Here is an 18340-nt window from a genome sequence, read left to right on the forward strand (position 1 = left end):
GTCCAGCCTTACTTATAGATACTGCCACAGGGGGGGCAGCAAAAGAGAATTCCTGTGAATGCTGCTCCACATAGCCATACAGGTAAGATATTCCTTTTTTGTTAAACCCTCTTCCCTTAGAAAAGTCCTTCTTACAATCCAAATAATTTTGCATGTAAAGCTTTCATGGATTAAAAGTAGCATGCAGTGTAGTGTAACCTTCCCTCCATTTCTAAATATAAAGGAATAATCTTTCCCGTAAAAGCCTACTGTTTCGTCAGCTTTGTGTATCACTGGTTTTGCATGTTAACTTTAGGAATTAGCACAGATTTCCAGCATTTGTCAAGAAAAATGCTTTGAGTTGTAGTTGCTATCAATGCAGTCTGATGCATTCCAACAATGGCCAAATGTAAAGGCAGCCCATCCTTATGTGAGTGAGTCCCAGTGCAACTACAGACACTCAAAAAAGTACAAGACACCTGACCAAGGGGAAGAAGGGAACCATGGTCAGCAGGCTTCTTATCCTGCATGCTGAAATTCCCCGTATTCTCCAGCTGCAGTGGCACCTGTGCCAAACCCCCACCACAAATCCATACTGCTCTATATGCTGCCCATTTAAACTCAACAATGCACTTTCAGCTTTGACAGCAAACAGTCTGTAGTACGGGTAACCACAGAGGTAGTTCTGCAATAGGCTGCTACCATGGAAGGACTTGACCCCACGTACTTAAAAAGGAAAAGAAAGAACTCCAGTTCCCGCATGAGTCACGCAGGTGATACAAAGAAAAAACATGGAGTTGCATAGAGATATTTACATACAAACATTAATTTTCTTAGTATTTATTAGGCTGTGATTAATGGCTTATCTTTGCAACACAACTTTGGCCTTTTGACAGACTTCTGTCAGTAGAGAGAGGCAGAAAAAAAAATATCTTTCCAGTAAAATACAGAGCAAGTTTGCAAATTACCTGGACTTTCCAACTGGAGGAAGTTATCTGCAGTTGTCTTGTCCCTTTATCATCATGGATCTTTTGCAGGAGTTCCTAAGACAACTACCTTTGGAGCTGTTCCCTGGTCACACCTATTGCTTACTTTCAGTACACAATATTCCTGCTCATGATAAGCATTACTTGAACCAGGGATTCATTACCTCATAAAAGCATAGAAGAGTTTAAGTTCAAAAGGACTTCTGGAGGTAATCTGGTCCAATGCCCCATATAAAACAAGACCAGCTTACATCAGGTTGCTAGGGCCCCATCCAGGTAAGTATCTCCGAGGATGGGAGTTCCACAGGCTCTCTGAGCACCTGTTTCAGTATCTGACAGCCCCCAAGATGAAAAGCTGTCCTTATGGCTGTCTAATTAGACTTCCCCTTGCCATAGCCTGCGTGTTGGTTCTCATCCTCTTAACTGTTAAGAATCTGGCTCTGTGTTCTCTAAACAATCCAGTTCGGCAGTTGAAGACATCAATAAGATCCTCCCTTTACTTTCTCTTCCCAAGACTGAACAAACCCAGCTCTCTCTGCCTCCTTAAACATTATGTGTACCCTAATCACCTCAGTGGACTAGCTCCAATATGTCAATTACTTAAGGGAGCTCAAATCTGGAGACAGTCCTCACATGCGGTCTCACAAATGTCAAAGAGAGGGGAATGATCCCTTCCATTGACCTGCTGGCTACAGTACCGCAAAGGTACACCACTGACTCACACTCAACTTGGCACTTGAGTGCTACCCAGCAATGCTGCCTTCTGGCCATTCAGCAATCAGCCTGTATTGTTGTGCATAGTCTAGGCACAGATTATTTTTCACTTTTCTTTGCTGAACTTCATGAGGTTTCTGTCAGCCCACTTCTCTAGCCTGCTGAGGTCCCTCTAAATAGCAAAAGAATGTCACTAATAACCACCCAACAGCTGGATTATACACCACTGATCAAATCCCTCTGAACCTAGTGACCCAGACAATTCTCTGCATCATCTAGTAGTCTGCTTATCCAGTACGTGTTACCAGAATGGCTACATTGACTGTATTACAGACTGTATCAAAGTCACTGCTTTCTGCCCATCACAGAGCCAGTCCACTCATTATGTAAAGTCATCAGGGTTCATCAGGTATCTTTTATGATTATCAGTAAATCCATGCTGTCAGATCCCAAACACTTTCCTGCCCTTGGCATATGTGCCTTAACACAGCTTCTAGGAGGATTTGCTCCAGAACCTCTGGAGGACGAAGGTCACTGCCTAACAGCAATCTGGTAGCAGCATCAAGTATGCTCTTTAACTAGCTGCCTCAGATTCTCTGGGGAATTAACATAGCACTCTGGAAACATCAACTGGAAATTCTGCTCCAATTGTCACAAATTCATTGAGAAATCATTTGAATCAAACTACTACTACTTCAGCAGCCTGTCATTTCTGAACCCAATTTAATTTCTTTCCTTTCTCACACAATGTCACATTTTTATATTGATTACATCTCCTGTCATTGTTCAAGTCATCAGAGATGGAGATAAAGTTTTAGTAAGGCAGCAAATTGAGGCTTTATGGTCATTTCAGGATTTATGTGAGAATTACAAGAGAAGTGCACTGTCTCAGCTCCTGTTTTGTTCCACACAGACCAGGCAGTATTAAATTACCTCTCCTGCAAGCGACTACCTGATGGCACATTCACATTGTCACTAGGTGTATGCCTGAATATTCTACACTTTTGTTAGACCTCACAATACCTGCATTCACGTCTCACCCAAGCCTCATGTATAATGAAAATCCAAAGTGAAATAGCCTGTTAGCTCCTTTTCATAATAGAATCAAAGTGTTTAATTAGGACTCAAAGGCAGAGGAAAACATGGAGAGCTCCAAGAACTTTGATTCTATCAGTAGCTTCTAAAGAGCACAGAAATAAAGCAAGTGCACCATTTTGTATGAAAACTGAGATGTAGAAATACTGAACACAGCTAGAAGAAAAAAAAAAGCTTTGTAAGCATAGACAAGGGTCTTCCTAGTTCCTTTATAGTCCTTGCTTTCCACCCTTCAATGCAAACCCTGTACTCATTAACACCACAGTTACAATGTCTTTCCCAAAACTTAATTTTGTTTAGCTAAAATAACTAAGAACAGGAAAGCCTGGTTAGGACAATGAGGTTCCTCCTTGCTCCCAGCTGCTCATCCATCTGTACAGGTTATCCCAGAGGAGCTGTAGAGTGTTCATTCTTGGAGATACTCAAAAGGCTGAGAGCTGGGACTGCTCAGCCTGCTGAAGCAAACGCACAGGGGAGACTTTTTAGTGTATAAAAATATCTGAAGGGAGGGTGCAAAGATGGAGCCAGGCTCTTTTCATGGGTACCCAGTGACAGGACAAAAGGCAATGGGCATAAACTGAAACACAGCCAGCTCCGTCTGAACATAAGGATGCTTTTTATTACTATGAGATTGACTTGAGCACTGGCACAGGTTGCCCAGAGAAGTAATGGAGCTTCCCTCCCTCCTTGGAGATATTCGAAAGCCATCAAGACTTGGTTCCTGGAGAACTGGCTCTAGGTGGCCCTGCTTGAGCTGGGGCATTGGACCACATGACCTCCAGAGGTGCCTTCCCACCCTGACCATTCGGTGCTTCAGTGAAATCCCGTTTTGCCACACAGTTTTCCTAACAATGTTCCAATATTTTGGGGCTGCCATCATTTTTCCTCTCAAAGACTTTATTCAGGTATTAAATCCTAACCTCAATTTTCACCACATTGTCACAGACAGACAACTTCTTTCTTCCACATCTGCATGTTGCTCGATTTCATTTGAGATAGGGAGACAAGAAAAGTGAGGAGGGGAGAGGAAAGGGGATTGTTTTTTTCTCCCTATCCTTGTTAACTAGTGTCAGCTTTGCACGGCAGGATTTCCCAGGAAGCAAACCCCCAAGAATTTTGAAGCAAACTCTCTCTATACGTATAGAGACTGAGCATAACTAGGTAAGCTTACTGTTCTTACTGACACATACCTTTTCCATCCTGTCTGCCAGAGATGATTTCTGTTCTCCAGCCCCGAGAATGTAAAGTGACCAAAGCACCCCAAAAGACTTATGGATTCTACCTGAGTGTTGAGAAAGACACAGCAGGACACCTCATCCGGAACGTGGCAAAGAACAGCCCAGCTGAAAAGGCTGGCTTGAAGGATGGAGACAGAGTCCTCAGAGTTAATGGTGTGTTTGTAGACAAGCAAGAACATGCACAGGTACTTCTCTGTTTAGCCCTGTACCCACACCACTTCCCCATTACCCAGAACCAATACCACTATGTGTGTATTCCAGTTTTTTTGACATCTTCAGCTAGGAAATTCAAAAGCCAAGTCAACTGCTCTGAGAATCTCCCCACAGCATTCATTACCCACCATGGGCATGAAATGTCTTTGAGGTGCCTCCACAGTGAATAAGGAGAGGGATGAGACAACAAAAACAATAGATCGTGCAAGCCTTCCTGGGGAATGTTTTAAAGTCAATTGTTCTAGCACATGCTTGCCTTGCCCACTACAGGTGGTAGAGATTGTCAAAAATAGCGGGAATTCTGTTGTACTACTTGTTCTGGATGATGCGTCCTATCAAAAAGCTGAAAAGGAAGGACTAAACTTGGAAGAGCTTGGTCAAAAAGTGGCAACAGGACAGCAACAGGAGCAGCAATCCCCACCATCCATGGTCAATGGAGCAATCACTGCAGTTCCACAACCGCGGCTCTGCTACCTAGTGAAGGAAGAGAAAGGCTATGGCTTCTCTCTGAAAACCACAGAAGGTAGGAGCCTGGTGGGAAGAGATGGTGTGTACACAGAAAGAGAGACAGCAAGCAGGGTCAGAGGCACCCACAGTTACTGTGGAGGCCAACGTGGACACACAAACTGCTCTTGCTGACAGAAAGTGAGAAGCATGATGAGGTCATGTCTACCACTAGCCCTTCTACATATGCAGTGCATGGTTTTCCAAGGACCACTTTTCTTACGGGGTGGAGAAAAGATGGGGGAGTACAGGGAAGAGATAAAAAGAACAAGCTATTTTCTGCTTGTTACTTAAGCCCACCTACCAAAATAAAATTTGCAGTCCCTGATTAAATACCAGGTATACACTTAACATGCTACATCAAGTCCTGTTCTATTCCTTAAAATAACCTCAGGTACCAGCAGACAAAGTTCTAGGCAGCTGTAATAACTTACAAATTGGAAATGTATTTATTTCATTTAGAAAGCAAGGGATTTTGAACCTCCTTCACATATGCCTTTCTTCCAAGGCCAGTTAACAGAATAGGGAAGTCTTCTGGAGAGTATCACCTCTAAGGAGGATATTTCAAAATGTAATATAACTGAAAGACCAAACAGGTAAGCCTTTCAAACACAGTGAGTTGTGAAATGTATAAAACAACACCAAAAGCAGCTCCTCACTTCAAAGTGGGAGGGGAAGAAGATGGGAATCAAATCCAGTGCTCCCCTTTAGAACTCTTGATAAATGATTGTTTGAGCTGCAGACAGTGAACAAATGCCTCCCACCCCCACAGAAGTGATTTTTTCAAGACAGAATAAGAGAGATGGAGGTATGTCCATGTAGAAGATTTGTGGTGTCACTGTAATCTGCATGTAAGCAGAGTCCAAGAGTCTCTAAGGTCATCAGTACCGAGTTTCCTTAACCATTAAATTCAGGCATATGTCAGCAACTTGCCCTGCGTAATGAGCTTTCATTTATTTTAGGACAGAAGGGGCTGTTCATAGTAGAGCTTTCATCACAAGGAGCAGCTGCAAAGGCTGGTGTCCAAAATAACGATCGCCTGATTGAAATCAATGGAAAAAATGTGGAAAATGACACACATGAGGAAGTGGTGGAAAAGGTATTTGTTTGTACACTGATTCATCTTCTGTTCTGGCCCACTTTCACAGCAACCCATTAGGGTTATTGAAGAGGCAGGTCTGGCTGATTTGAATGCTTCACAGTAAATCCTGGAAGCTACTGCTCATGTATCGTCAACACAGCAGAGTACCCCCGCTTTGGCTCTGTTGTCAAGCAGGCTCTTTAACTGACTCTGAATAAATAATGCCACTAGGACAGGGCAAAGAATTTTAAATAAAAGTGCTGCTGCCAGGAACACTATTAAATAAATCATGCTCTGCTCCTAAAAGTCCTGGAAATACTTGTAACAGTAAGAGGGCAAGTCATCAAATGTGGTTTCCAGGGCAGGAAGAGGGGGAACTCTCTGGTGATACAGTCAAGGAACAGGGAAAACTCATTCTTTTAGACAGTAGTTCCTTTCTCCTGTTAAGAAGTACAAAACTAATGAAAACTACTGTGCATGTAATTTCACTACCTGGCCTCAGCTGCAAAGAATATTGCTAATGAGGCTTCCAGCTTCCACTGTTGGCAATGCTAAAACGCAGCTGGAGCTGAAGAGATTTCAAGAGAGCCATGAGATAGGCAGTACATGCTCCAGAATTCCAACATCACAGTCCAGTGCATGCTACTAACTATGGAACTGTGTAACACCCGTGTTTTATTGAGCTACTGTAACAGCAGCAGCAGAGTGATGCTGGTTAAGATGAGTTTAAAAGAGCATCCTTTAGATTATAAAGGAATAAGAGAAGGATGGACTTCAAGAGGCTGAACAAACAAGGAAACACTCAGAATCAGTAATACAGGGAAATGGAAGAGTGACAGAAACTTGACTCTTGTCACTGTAAACTAAAATAGCCATATAGATGGCACAATATGTCTATATTGTAGAGTTCCATATCTAGATAAGCCAAGCATTATCTACTGAGGCTCACTGGATGGTACTGTATACCACACTCTTGGCACTCTACAGCTAACTCCCTAAAAGTCAGGAACACGGTACGAAATACATAATATTTCTTCGTATATGTACTAGATCTTATATACCCAAGATCTTATCTTGGCCCAAATTTCTGACTGGATGGGGAGTGAGGGGTAGTCAACTTATGGTATCATGGCCTACGCTTTATGGCTCATTCATCAACAGCACCCACACATCACTATGTGTATCATCAGTACACCAGCTATGAAAGCATCTACAATTCCCACGTATTGTTGAAGTGGTGACATCCAAGACTGCATTATGTACTATCACAGGTAAAAAAGTCTGAGAATCGTGTTATGTTTCTACTCTCAAATGAAGAAACAGACCACTATTACAAGAGCCAGAAGATGGTACTGAGCAAAGAGAGTGCCAGCCTGAGATTGCTTCCCCTCAAACCACGACTTATTGAGATCCAGACAGGAGAAAATGGTTATGGCTTTTACCTACGGATGGAACAAAATACTGGTGGTAAGAACAGAGTTAACACGCAGACCATGACATTTGCTATAGAGCTTCGTCTGGTACAAGGTTTGCAGACCTGATTCTCTTTTGGCTTCTCACTGGTCATCTAGAAGTCCTCTATAGCCATGTTGCAAACAGACTTGCATGAGGGTAAATGGTCTTGACCGTGCAATTCTGACAATCAGGTTTTCCATGCATTTTAATGTCTTTTAACTTACAAGCCTTCACATCAACCTTTTCTCCCTTCCGATCTTAGATCATGTAATCAAGGATGTTGATGCTGAGAGCCCAGCAGCCACAGCAGGTCTCAAAGACAATGATATCTTAGTGGCTGTCAATGGAGAGCTGGTGTGTGGTCTGGACCATGAAAATGTAGTGGGAAAAATTAAGCAGTCTGAGGCAAAAACCACACTGTTGGTAGTGGATAAGGAGACCGATGCCATGTATAAACTGGTAAGAAAATGCAAAATACTACTTAGAAATGATAATTTATCAGTAGGAAGAGACATATGCAGCAATAAGACAGCCAGTCTGCTCTGACAGACGCTTCAACTGGTGGGAAACGTTTAAGATACACCCATATTTCAGCAACTCTCCTTGCACTCGTATGGCAAGTCACAAAACACCCAAATTTTTGGCCTCTTCCCGGTTTTTAGTCACTGCTGGAACAAATCACACCACAAGGAAGGTTAGAAGTTTAAAACAGCAAATTCAGAGCTATGTGGCTGTATAACCATTTATGAACAAAATGAGTAACAAAATTCCTTTCTCACATAGATCAACACTGTAGTTTTTCACTCAGCCAGAAATCACTAGCAAAGAGCTCTTCACTGCAGCTCAAGCCTTAGTCATTAAAAAGGTTTCAAACAAATCATTTTGATCATGAAGCCTGACACAAATTTCATGAAGTTTTATTTTTGTCTTTTTATTTGTGACTTTTTTTCAGGCTCAAATTTCCCCTTTCTCTTACTACTACAAAGCACAAGATCCAACTCCAGCGAAAATGGAGGAAAGAGTGGAGTTGCACACTGAGCAGTATGTGAACCACAAGCCAAGAATTTGCAAGATGGTGAAAGGGCCTAGTGGATTTGGCTTCAGTTTAAACATGATTAAGAACAAGCCTGGACTGTTCATCAATGAGGTACTAATGTAGAATGAGTAACAAGGAAAAGCCCAAGTAGTCTGTCAGCCAGTGCCTTCAAGGAAAAGCCACACAAGACAAGCCTCTTCTCCAGCACACTCAGATAAAAACTGTAACTGTTAGTCATACTGACATTGTAGGACCAAGACAAAAAAACAAGCTGTTAGATGTCTAGACAAAAGGGAAATCCAGCTTTTGCATCATTTTTGCTTTTATTCATGAGACCAGCATGCTAAAATTGGTATTTTTAATAGATTTTTTTTTTTTGGCTGTAGAATGTCCTGAGTGTGAGACACCTTCACCCTGCTCTACCCACCCTTTTTTGAATTCCACAGCTGGCAAAAGTCGAACCCCAAACAAATCACATCTGTGCCTTTAGCCTTCTTGAGAGAAGGCGTTCCACTCATTACTAAGGATATGTAATAAGGATATGATATATAATAGAGGTAACCTTAATGTAACTTTAATATAGTAAAGTTAACTTTAAAGTTACTGGATAGCGACTTGCAAATAATTAAGAAAATTGGTTTTCCACCTGTCTATGATTCCACCATGCCACATTTCTACAAGTCTATCAAAATCAAGATGTATCTTAAATCCCAAACTGACAGGTTCCATGTTTATCATGCCTAGGCCTGTTGTCTGTCCCAACTAATTTCTTCCCCACAAATCTTCCCCATGTTTATTCTGCTGTCTTGTAAAGAAAGCATAAACATTTTGTATTTTGCTGTCTTGTAAGGAAAATAGTAACACAATATCCTCACTAACCATCAGTTGTTAATGCATCTTTCCAAGTTTTATGCTAGTATCACAGTTTGAACTTGCCTTTGCAGGTAAAAAACCACGGACCAGCTGACACAGCAGGTGTGGAAAATAACGACTTCTTGGTGGAAGTGAACAGCGTGAATGTGATGAATGAATCCTATGACAAAGTGGTGGAAAGAATCCAAGATAGTGGTGACAGACTAACGCTACTGGTGTGCAGCAAAGATGCTTACAAATACTTCCAGGACCAGAACATTCCCATCACAGCCTCTATGGCAGATCCAGTCGACGACACTTCTGAACCTCCTGCTTACACAAAAAACCATCCATCAGAACTAGAGAGAAACTCATCTGAACCAAGGGAAAGGGTGAGTAATACCACATTAAGTAGATGTTGAGAAATCACTTAGGGAATAAGAAAAAAACTCGTATTCCTGTGCTAGGATTTTTTAATTGAGCCTGGATTAGTATGAATCAGTCCATGTTATTAAAAGGGAAGCTGTAGTCTGATTATCGTAAACAATTCTTCCTTTCCCCACACATAATACAGGCAAGTATCTTTAATACAAAATCAAACCACAGAAAGAATGCACATACAAGAGGTTTTATGGAACAAGATAATCCAAGTACAGTAATCCTTGATGAAGATGGGAAACAGGCAATACAATCCTGAACATGCAGGGGGAAAAAGCTCTTAAATACACCAAAAAAGCATAAACCACTTTTGGGGAAATCAGGTAAAATATGTCAGATCCTTTTGTAGAGGAAAGAGCAACTGACAGGTTACGATGGCATTTTTTAGGAAATGCACTGATTTATTTTATCCACTTCATGCCATTAGAAAGAATATGAAGCATGACGAGTCAGAAAAGTGGGAAGGTATTTCTTCTTGAAACAGTCATTTTGAATCCTCTGTGTGGTCAGCCTTAAACATTTAAATGTTCTTTTCTGATCATTCAAAGGAGACAGACAAAGAAGAGTAAGACCAATGCTGCCTCCTGTTCATTTTTCCTTAGCCTTGTCTGAAAATGTCCAGCTGCCAAATTTTTGTAAAAGTTTCAGCCACCAAGCTGCACTTTGCAGCAATAAGAAGGTTAACAACACTTTGTGTGCAAATTCAGCAGTGATGGGAATTAAACAATAGGAAATCTCTATTGAATAAATTTACCTCTAAATGTAATTAACCAAAAAGCACTTCAAGGACAAAAAATATCACTTTTGTTGGCTCATTCCGCCATCCAAACAAGTACATGATTAGTGCAGATGAAAACAGGAGTCCTTCATAACCCTTAATAGGAGTCCTTCATAACCCGTATCAAGCATGTTTTCGAACTGCAAATAATCAGAATGTATTTGTTACTCCTCTGCAGGCAAGCTCATCCTCCTCTTCACAATCAGCTGCCTCTACAAGAGCAGACAGTGACAACAGTGACGACACGAAGTTGTGAGGAGACAAACTACGCCAAGAACAAAAAAAGAAACCTTCCAATCCTCTCTTCATTCATTCTTTGCTACTACACCTCCCAGAACTTGACTACTCCTGGGAGTGCCATACCTGTAAAGGACTGCAATCTCTTGCTGAGATGCAGCCGCCTTAAGTAAACATTTCAGTGTAACTTGCATTCATTTAACACACTGCAATTGTACTTCATTGCTTTCTGCCTTGTAAGGTGGGCAGTTAGTCACTTCCTTCTGTAAAGGCTTAAATAACTGTAAGTATAAAATTAAGTATAGTGCAGCAGAAGGCAGAAATGCTTTATATTTGTAAGCATCTTAGCCTTTTAAGGATAAGCTCTTAATGAAGAGCAATTGATTTCTCCCCATCTCCCAGGAGAGGAAGTTCTCCCACTAATGCAAGTCTATCAGCTCAAGCTCTGTGGCAACTCTTCTATGCTATACTTACAGCTGTACAACTGCTGTGAAGTGGCATAAGCCAGTGTACTCCATGTTACACTCCTTTCTCCTGCTAACATTGCAAAAATCTCTTGCAAACATTAAGCTAACCTCATAATTCATAAATCAAGATATTTAAGCACTATTCTTTCTCCACTGCACGCAGTTGTGGATCATGGTAGTTAGAACAGCATACATAATTCACTCATGCACATTATTTAACTCAAAGTCAACACCACATTGTCTTGAACATGACATAAATGGCTTAGTAATACTGCTGCTGTATACTCTCTTTGCTGTACACTGAAAACAACCCATAAATAAATTGTTTAGAGTGGCTATTCCGACCTACACCCCCTCCCCCAATCTTATCCTTATTACCTATGATTTAAGTTCCAGAACAACTTTTGAACAAAGCCTAGGAGAGCAGCTATGGGAAGCTACAAGTTTAAGTCATATGAATAAAATTTACTTTTAAGCCTTGAATGACATAAAGGAGAAATGGGCTACTGTAGAAGAATACACAGGCTGTGGAGAACATCAGATATACAGACTGTAAGGAAACAAATTTGCAACATGTAAGGTAAACAAGGCATAGCCGTGGTCTTTGACTTCACACTGAACTCTAGCAAAGAGGAATCCAAAACCTCAGTTCCATTTACACATGGAGAGAAAACAAAGCTGAGTCTCAGCAATAGAAAGCTAATCTCCAGCTCCCAAGAATAGCAGATACCAGTGATACACAGCAACATACACTCCATACAGAAATGGAGTGACATTTCTCTCCACTTCACTTCTGCCAGGCAGCAAATCCTAGCCACTTTCTAGTTCACTTCCAGCCAGATCTTTGGAGATGACAAAAAACAACTGGGATGCTTGTGTGACGTATTACAAAAGCTTATTTAATTCCACAGATCCAAACATTCAACTCCAGAATTACCATCCTCTGAACCCCAATTATGAGTTGATTTTCAAAAATAAAATCACATTCCCTTGGTGCCTTCTATGAATATGCTCTTTAACTGTAAGAGGCCTTACCTTAGCCAATCTGCTATGCAAGTTCTGATGCCCCCAGTTACTGGTGTACCCAGTGTTACTGGTGGGCCCTTATTCCTTGGCAATGAACAATCTCACATTAAATATGTGCATTCCCTTCCCTTCAAGTTGTGGCATCTTCATAAAGTGAGCCACAGAACTTGATAATGACATGTGGAAGTTCAAAGAGCACTGCTGGAACACACAGCACAGTCCTGGCTCCCTTCAAGTTTTGCAGTCCACAGAAGTTGCAGCAGTGCAGTTCAAAGAACAGAGAGCAGTGTGTGACTGCAGTCCTTTCTCAGAGGGCCATGTGCTTTTCTGGAGCTTGTTTGTGTGCTAAATAGAGAAACAGGATACTGGACAGTGCACTAACTAGGAATATCACATCAAACCAACGATGATAAAAGTTGAACTGGAGCTCTCCCAGTACTTCTGTAATAATAGTGCGATACTCCAGAGGCATACTCATCCGGATCAGGAGCACTGATGACACAAAGTACATACCCTGTAAATTAAATACCAGAAAGTAGTTATTGTTTCACAACTGGCTATATGGCTAACACGGGTCAGCATATGAAGACTTTATTATACGTACACACACACACAAATATGCATGCATATAGATAGGTTTTACATACTCACCATTATCTGTGCTAAAAGCAGAACAATAACATTGGAGGACTTGCTGCTGGAAATGGCATAGAAGAACTAGGGGAGAAATAAAAAAAAAAGACACACTGGAAATAGCAGTCAGACAACTCTGATGTGCCTTAGGACGGCATAAAAGGACCATACTATTCAATAATTTTTTATTTAAAAACAATAAAAATCATATTTTCTGGAAGGGTGCCTGTACCCTACTTCCAGAAACCTGCATTCTTAGTCTTTAATGTGACTTTGCCCAAGCCATGTGGTATAAGTCATATAACAATATATATTGAAGTTTAAGCTGAGGTACCAAAAACCAGGTCAAGACATTAAGTCACATGTCTCTTGAGCTAATGCCCTTCCAGTCCTACCAGCAGTTCAAACTAACCAATCTAAATTCTTTTAATCACTATCTGATCAACCTTACTCCTAAGCCCTGGCTACAGCATCATTTTGAACCCTTGCTTACATTAACATCTCATTCAGCATCTGCATCTATTCCTGACAGTAACAGCAACAGAGACTGAAAGAGGAAACATACTGCAGAAGGTATTAAGGTGTTTTTCCTCCCTTCCCCACTCTGCAAGTATTTATATTCAAATATTTAAAACACAAAAGTGTGTAAAAGGTTCATGCAGTATTTGTCTAAATAGTTCAAGATCTGACAACAGCTTTCCTGGGCCAAAAAAACATAAGAGTCCTGGCTCTTACCTTTGTAAGTGTGATTAACAATCCTCTGATAGAGGTAACAATGATTATTCCGACAAGAATAAAGGAAATGTGCTGAGACCAGAATTTCACCTGTTATCAACAAGAATAATAGTTAAATCTCTAATGCTAACTCCATTTACACCACATTGTATAGCTGCCGATTCTTCAGGGGTTTTGTATTTCCCAATTGTACAGATATCCACCGTAGACAGGTTTATCAGACATTTTCACAAATATGTTAGCAATTGCTTACTCCAAACAGAAAAAAAAATCACAAACAACCTTGCATTCACAGGGATATATTTAAAAAGTGTAAATGACAGAACACCTGTGTGCACGAGCAAATGAAATTATTATGTAGTTAATTGTATTAATCTAAGCAAGTTGATTAACGTGTTTCCACTTGCCCAAAACAAACAAGCAAATCACTGCCTCCCTGGCAAGACCACATTACCATCCCAGTATAAAATTCACATGAAAGTGAAATTCATGGTGCATTTTCCCTTCCTTCTCACGAAGTCAGAAGCCAAGATGTTCTCAGGGTTCTCTTTTTCTCTCCCTGTCAGCAGTATAATTTTATTTACATAAGATAGGAATCGCTGTAAAGGCTGTAAGAATTAATAAAGTCTCACGTCAAATTGGATTCCCAGATAATTTACAGTGATCTCAATTCCTCTTGTGACTGGATCAGTCTTCCCCACACGGTCAAATACAATATTGATGGTTGCCTGCAAGAGAGATGGATTTACATTGAAACAAGAAGACAAAAGCATACCTCACTCTTACATGCGAGACACATGCATGACTTTTACTTGGCATCACCAAGGAAAGGGGCAGGGAGCAGTCAGATTGGCTAAGAAGGTGCAAAATACACACATGTAAGAATAGCTTGTCTAATGTGCTGTATAAAGAGACAGATCCAGAGCTTTATTTCAACCAAGAGCCAGTTTCGCTCAGAATCCCCAGAAGCAGGATTTTAAGGGAACTGGAACATTACTTGAAAAACTGCATGCATAACATAATCTATGCAGGGTGTGATAAATAAAATATTTTCATACCATGAAGATTTTCCAGACACAATAGATGGAGAAAAAATAACCCAAAAAATTAAAGTATTTTCCCTGGAAAGTTTTGGAGTACTCTATTCTCTCCTGGAAATACAAAAGGAGGGAGGGGGAACATAACACACAAAATAAATACCATTTCCACAATCCCCCACAACGTAAAATGTTAATGGAGCACCAAAAGTAGCAAACAGCTTTATTCCTCTATAACTCTTAATTCCAATGTTTCTGAACTCAAAAGTTTTAATTCAGAAGTTTCTGAATGGCTTTAGGGACATGGGGCACAGTCCAGTATGTATCTGAACTGGAATGAAACTGCCATCTAGACCTCAAATTAAAGAAACAGATCTTTACTTCACCACATCACAATATTTCAACATTTAACTACAACAACTTTCAATTTCTTGTAACATACATTTTCTTTCAAACTACTTCTGGGCAGTTCTTTGCCATATACCTTTGTTGCATGCAAGTCAGCAGTTTCCAGAAAAAGCTGCCGACTAAGCTCTTCTAGGGCATCCACTTCTTGCTGGATAAGGGACAGATCTGGCAAACCAGCATAGTCAAGGCTAGAACACATCACAAATTCTTTATTAAAATCAAAACATGCCCTCCCAACTTCAGCTCAAAGCCGTATCTAATGGTTTACCCACTTTTTTGATCCAGATCAGTTTGTTGATTCTGCCTGAATGCTTTTTGTTAATACTGCACCCTAAGAAATCTCAAGGATACACACACCTTAGAGCAGACTTTGAGTACCTAAAGAGGGCCTACAAGAAAGCTGGAGAGGTACTTTTTATAAGAGCAAGTAGTGACAGGACAAGAGGGAATAGCTTTAAACTGAAATAGGGGAGATCTAGATTCTAAGAAGTTTTTTACTGTGAGGGTGCTGAGGCGCTGGCACAGGTTGCCCAGAGAAGCTGTGGCTGTCCCATCCCTGGCAGTGTTCAAGACCAAACTGGATGAGGTTCTGAACAACCTGGTCTAGTGGACAGTGTCCCTGCCCATGGCACGGGATTGGAACTGGATGAGCTTTAAGGTTCCTTCAAACCCAAATCATTGTGTATGTGATATATTGCACAATACTCCATTTTAAGAAGGTAGGCAGTACACACCATTCAGGCAGTCATGCACAAGCTCCTTATTCCTCTGCCTGAAGAACACATTGCAGAAGAGAACCAGACCTCTCAAAGACTGCTGCTTCACTTCAGTGACCCTTGTCACTGAAGTGCATCTCTCAGTATGTCACTCTCCCATCATCTCTGTAAACCAAACTGCTGAGTAACTGCTCCAAGAGATTAGTGATTATTATGACGAGTCGTGTCAAATAGCCAAATTGATTTTAACAGCTAGTAAGAACAGAGAGGAAGAAGAGTCATCAGCCTTAAATATGCAAACTGCATGCTTTAGGTGGTCTGGTAGAAACTACTGGTATGTTACTGTAAGTTGGGTAAATACAGACCCTTGTAATACCCCAGCAGATTCCCTCTACCCCTTTCACACTGGCAGAACAACTTCTGTTCACCTGTTCCTATACACCTTTTTGTCACACTGCTATAGTACCAGTGGCCAGCCTATATCGTGAGAAAATTTGTTAAAAAAGTTGTTTCCTGCTCTTCGTTTTCTCATGGCTTCCCAACATGGCAAGAAAAACAACTGTGGGACAGGCAAATTGCTCCAGGACCTCAGTCAACCCCATTGTTTTGCTCAAGTACATCACAGGTTCTGCAGCCCAGAAGAGGAATTTCAAGTTACAAGAAAAATAGGCAGGTCAGTCATATGAGCAGAAGACACATTAGAGTAGAAAATTGCCTTCCACCTCAGTGATGTGGTGGAGTAAACATCTGCACTGTGACACCATGATAAGAGGGCTGGAGCACCTCTCCTATGAAGATGGATTGAGAGAGTTGGGCTTGTTCAGTCTGGAAAAGAGAAGGCTCTGGGGAAGACGTTAGAGCAACCTTCCAGCACCTAAAGGGGGCCTACGAGAAATCTGGAGAGGGACTTTTTACAGGGACAGATAGTGATAAGGGGGAATGGCTTTATGTGGAGGATTGGCTTGTCGAAAAAGGTCAAAAGGTCACGTTCCCATCAACGAGCTGAAAGAAGACATCTGTGTAGAACATGGTGCAAACCTCTCACGCCAGATAATGAGGAAATGAAGGACACCGGCAAACAGCAACATACTATGACCAGTCACAGCCAAGGCCACTAAGTGATAAGTGCATGAGAAGGAGGATGGTGGGGGGGTGCACGGTGTAGCTGCAAAAATGTAGAAGCTACAAACCAATGATCTTGTAACATGTAGAAGCTACAAACCAATGATCTTGTAACATGTAAAAGCTATAAGCCAATGATCTCTCTGAAACCAAACTATAAAAATGCAAGCAAGGTATATAAGTATCCATCTGCTTAGCAATAAACTGAGACTTGTTGGTCATCATCTGATGAGCTCGTCTCCTGGCGATTCCCACAGCTTTAAACTGAAAGAGGGTAGATTAAGATTACACACACTGAGAGTGGTGAGACATTGGAGCAGGTTGCCCTGAGAAGCTGTGCATGCCCCACCCCTGGAAGTGTACAGGGCCAGGCTGGATGACGCTTTGAATCCCCTCCAACCCAAACCATTCTATGATAAGTGTGCATATCAGTCCTGCAATCCGCTGTACACCTCAACCATGGTGATGCAACAACACATTTACAGGGCAAGGCAGCAGTATACACCTCCCAACTGTGTCACAGTAAAATAGTGTCCAGCCTCTGGGTAAAAAGGCAGACAGCACAGCGCGAGACAGCAAACTTCCCAGGAGACATTGAGCCTTTTGCTCAGACTGCTGAAACATGTTGAAACACAAATGCTTTGTAACTGGCCCAACTAACACTCTTCGTTTCAAGAGAGCAGAAAGCTGAAGCCACTTCCCAAGGCAAGTGCCAGCATACAGATGAAGGATACTTTCACTGCCTGAAACAGATGTAACGCTTTTTATCATTCCCCAGAAGCCAGTGGGTTTGTTATGCACTTCTCCTCTCTGGAACATTGTCCTGTGAGCCACTGCTATTCTGAAAGAACAGAAAACATAAGTCCTTAGGAACAAAGTAGTTTCATAAAAAAATCAAAATAAACCCCTCTTCAAAAAACAAGCCAACCAACAAAAAATAAAACACCCAAAAACCAAGAAGCAAATACGAAACCATCCCACAGTTCCTTAGAAGACACTGTTAAACTAAATTCACTGCAAACAGATGCTCCCCTTTCTTTCCCCCCTAAGCACCAATCTTGCTTCATAACATTATCTTGATTAGCTCTGGAGTAGAGCCCAGATCTAATCAAGCAAGATTCAGTGAGACACTACCCAAGAATTCCATTCAGAATCCTGCTTCAAACCTTAAAGAGATCTGAACCCAGTTAAACCTAAGAATTCAAGTGAATTTCTCAGACATATGATAAGTCGCTTTCCTTTCCTCAAACACATGACTGTGCTATCTCAAGTTTAGGAAGACTTCTCATGCTCCCTTCTCCCCTTGAACACCTCTTTATCACTGCTACCCACCTTCCTCCACAGCACTGTGAGCACTCGATGGTATGCAGCAGCACTCAGATACACTGTCACACACTACTAGGATGCATGACAAGCTGTTATGAAGCAGAAACACATAAATCCACTATTGGACTGAACCACTGGATGCTTCAGGCAATCTGAACGTGACTGCTAAAGCTAATTCCAACACTACAGCAGCAGCTGCATATTGTCCCTCACACTGCCATGTGCACAGCAGCATAATCCCTACAAGCAGCGCTGGCTTCTGGC

The 18340-nt window shown here is 41.4% G+C and overlaps 2 protein-coding genes across 3 annotated transcripts in view; one reads left to right on the forward strand and one right to left on the reverse strand.

Annotated features, from left to right (window-relative positions):
• On the forward strand, positions 1-12076 carry PDZK1 (PDZ domain containing 1). The gene is made up of 9 exons (XM_065676395.1): positions 1-82; positions 3986-4197; positions 4496-4748; positions 5692-5828; positions 7082-7277; positions 7528-7724; positions 8218-8412; positions 9246-9545; positions 10548-12076. Exons 2-9 carry the CDS (start codon positions 3988-3990, stop codon positions 10623-10625), a joined length of 1566 nt encoding a protein of 521 aa, XP_065532467.1. The 5' UTR covers positions 1-82; positions 3986-3987; the 3' UTR covers positions 10626-12076.
• The window catches only part of GPR89B (G protein-coupled receptor 89B), a 22247-nt gene continuing 13672 nt past the window's right edge, over positions 9766-18340 (reverse strand). For both annotated transcript variants that reach the window (XM_065676396.1, XM_065676397.1), the window contains 7 exons: positions 17485-17591; positions 14989-15077; positions 14526-14618; positions 14100-14195; positions 13468-13557; positions 12751-12816; positions 9766-12613 (listed from right to left, as the gene is read on the reverse strand). In XM_065676396.1, coding sequence (XP_065532468.1) covers positions 12407-12613; positions 12751-12816; positions 13468-13557; positions 14100-14195; positions 14526-14618; positions 14989-15077; positions 17485-17591 — 748 coding nt within the window. In that variant the 3' untranslated portion in view covers positions 9766-12406. The remainder of the gene's footprint in view (positions 12614-12750; positions 12817-13467; positions 13558-14099; positions 14196-14525; positions 14619-14988; positions 15078-17484; positions 17592-18340) is intronic.

This window comes from Lathamus discolor, chromosome 4 (assembly GCF_037157495.1).
Source record: "Lathamus discolor isolate bLatDis1 chromosome 4, bLatDis1.hap1, whole genome shotgun sequence".
NCBI classification, from domain to species: Eukaryota; Metazoa; Chordata; class Aves; order Psittaciformes; family Psittacidae; genus Lathamus; species Lathamus discolor.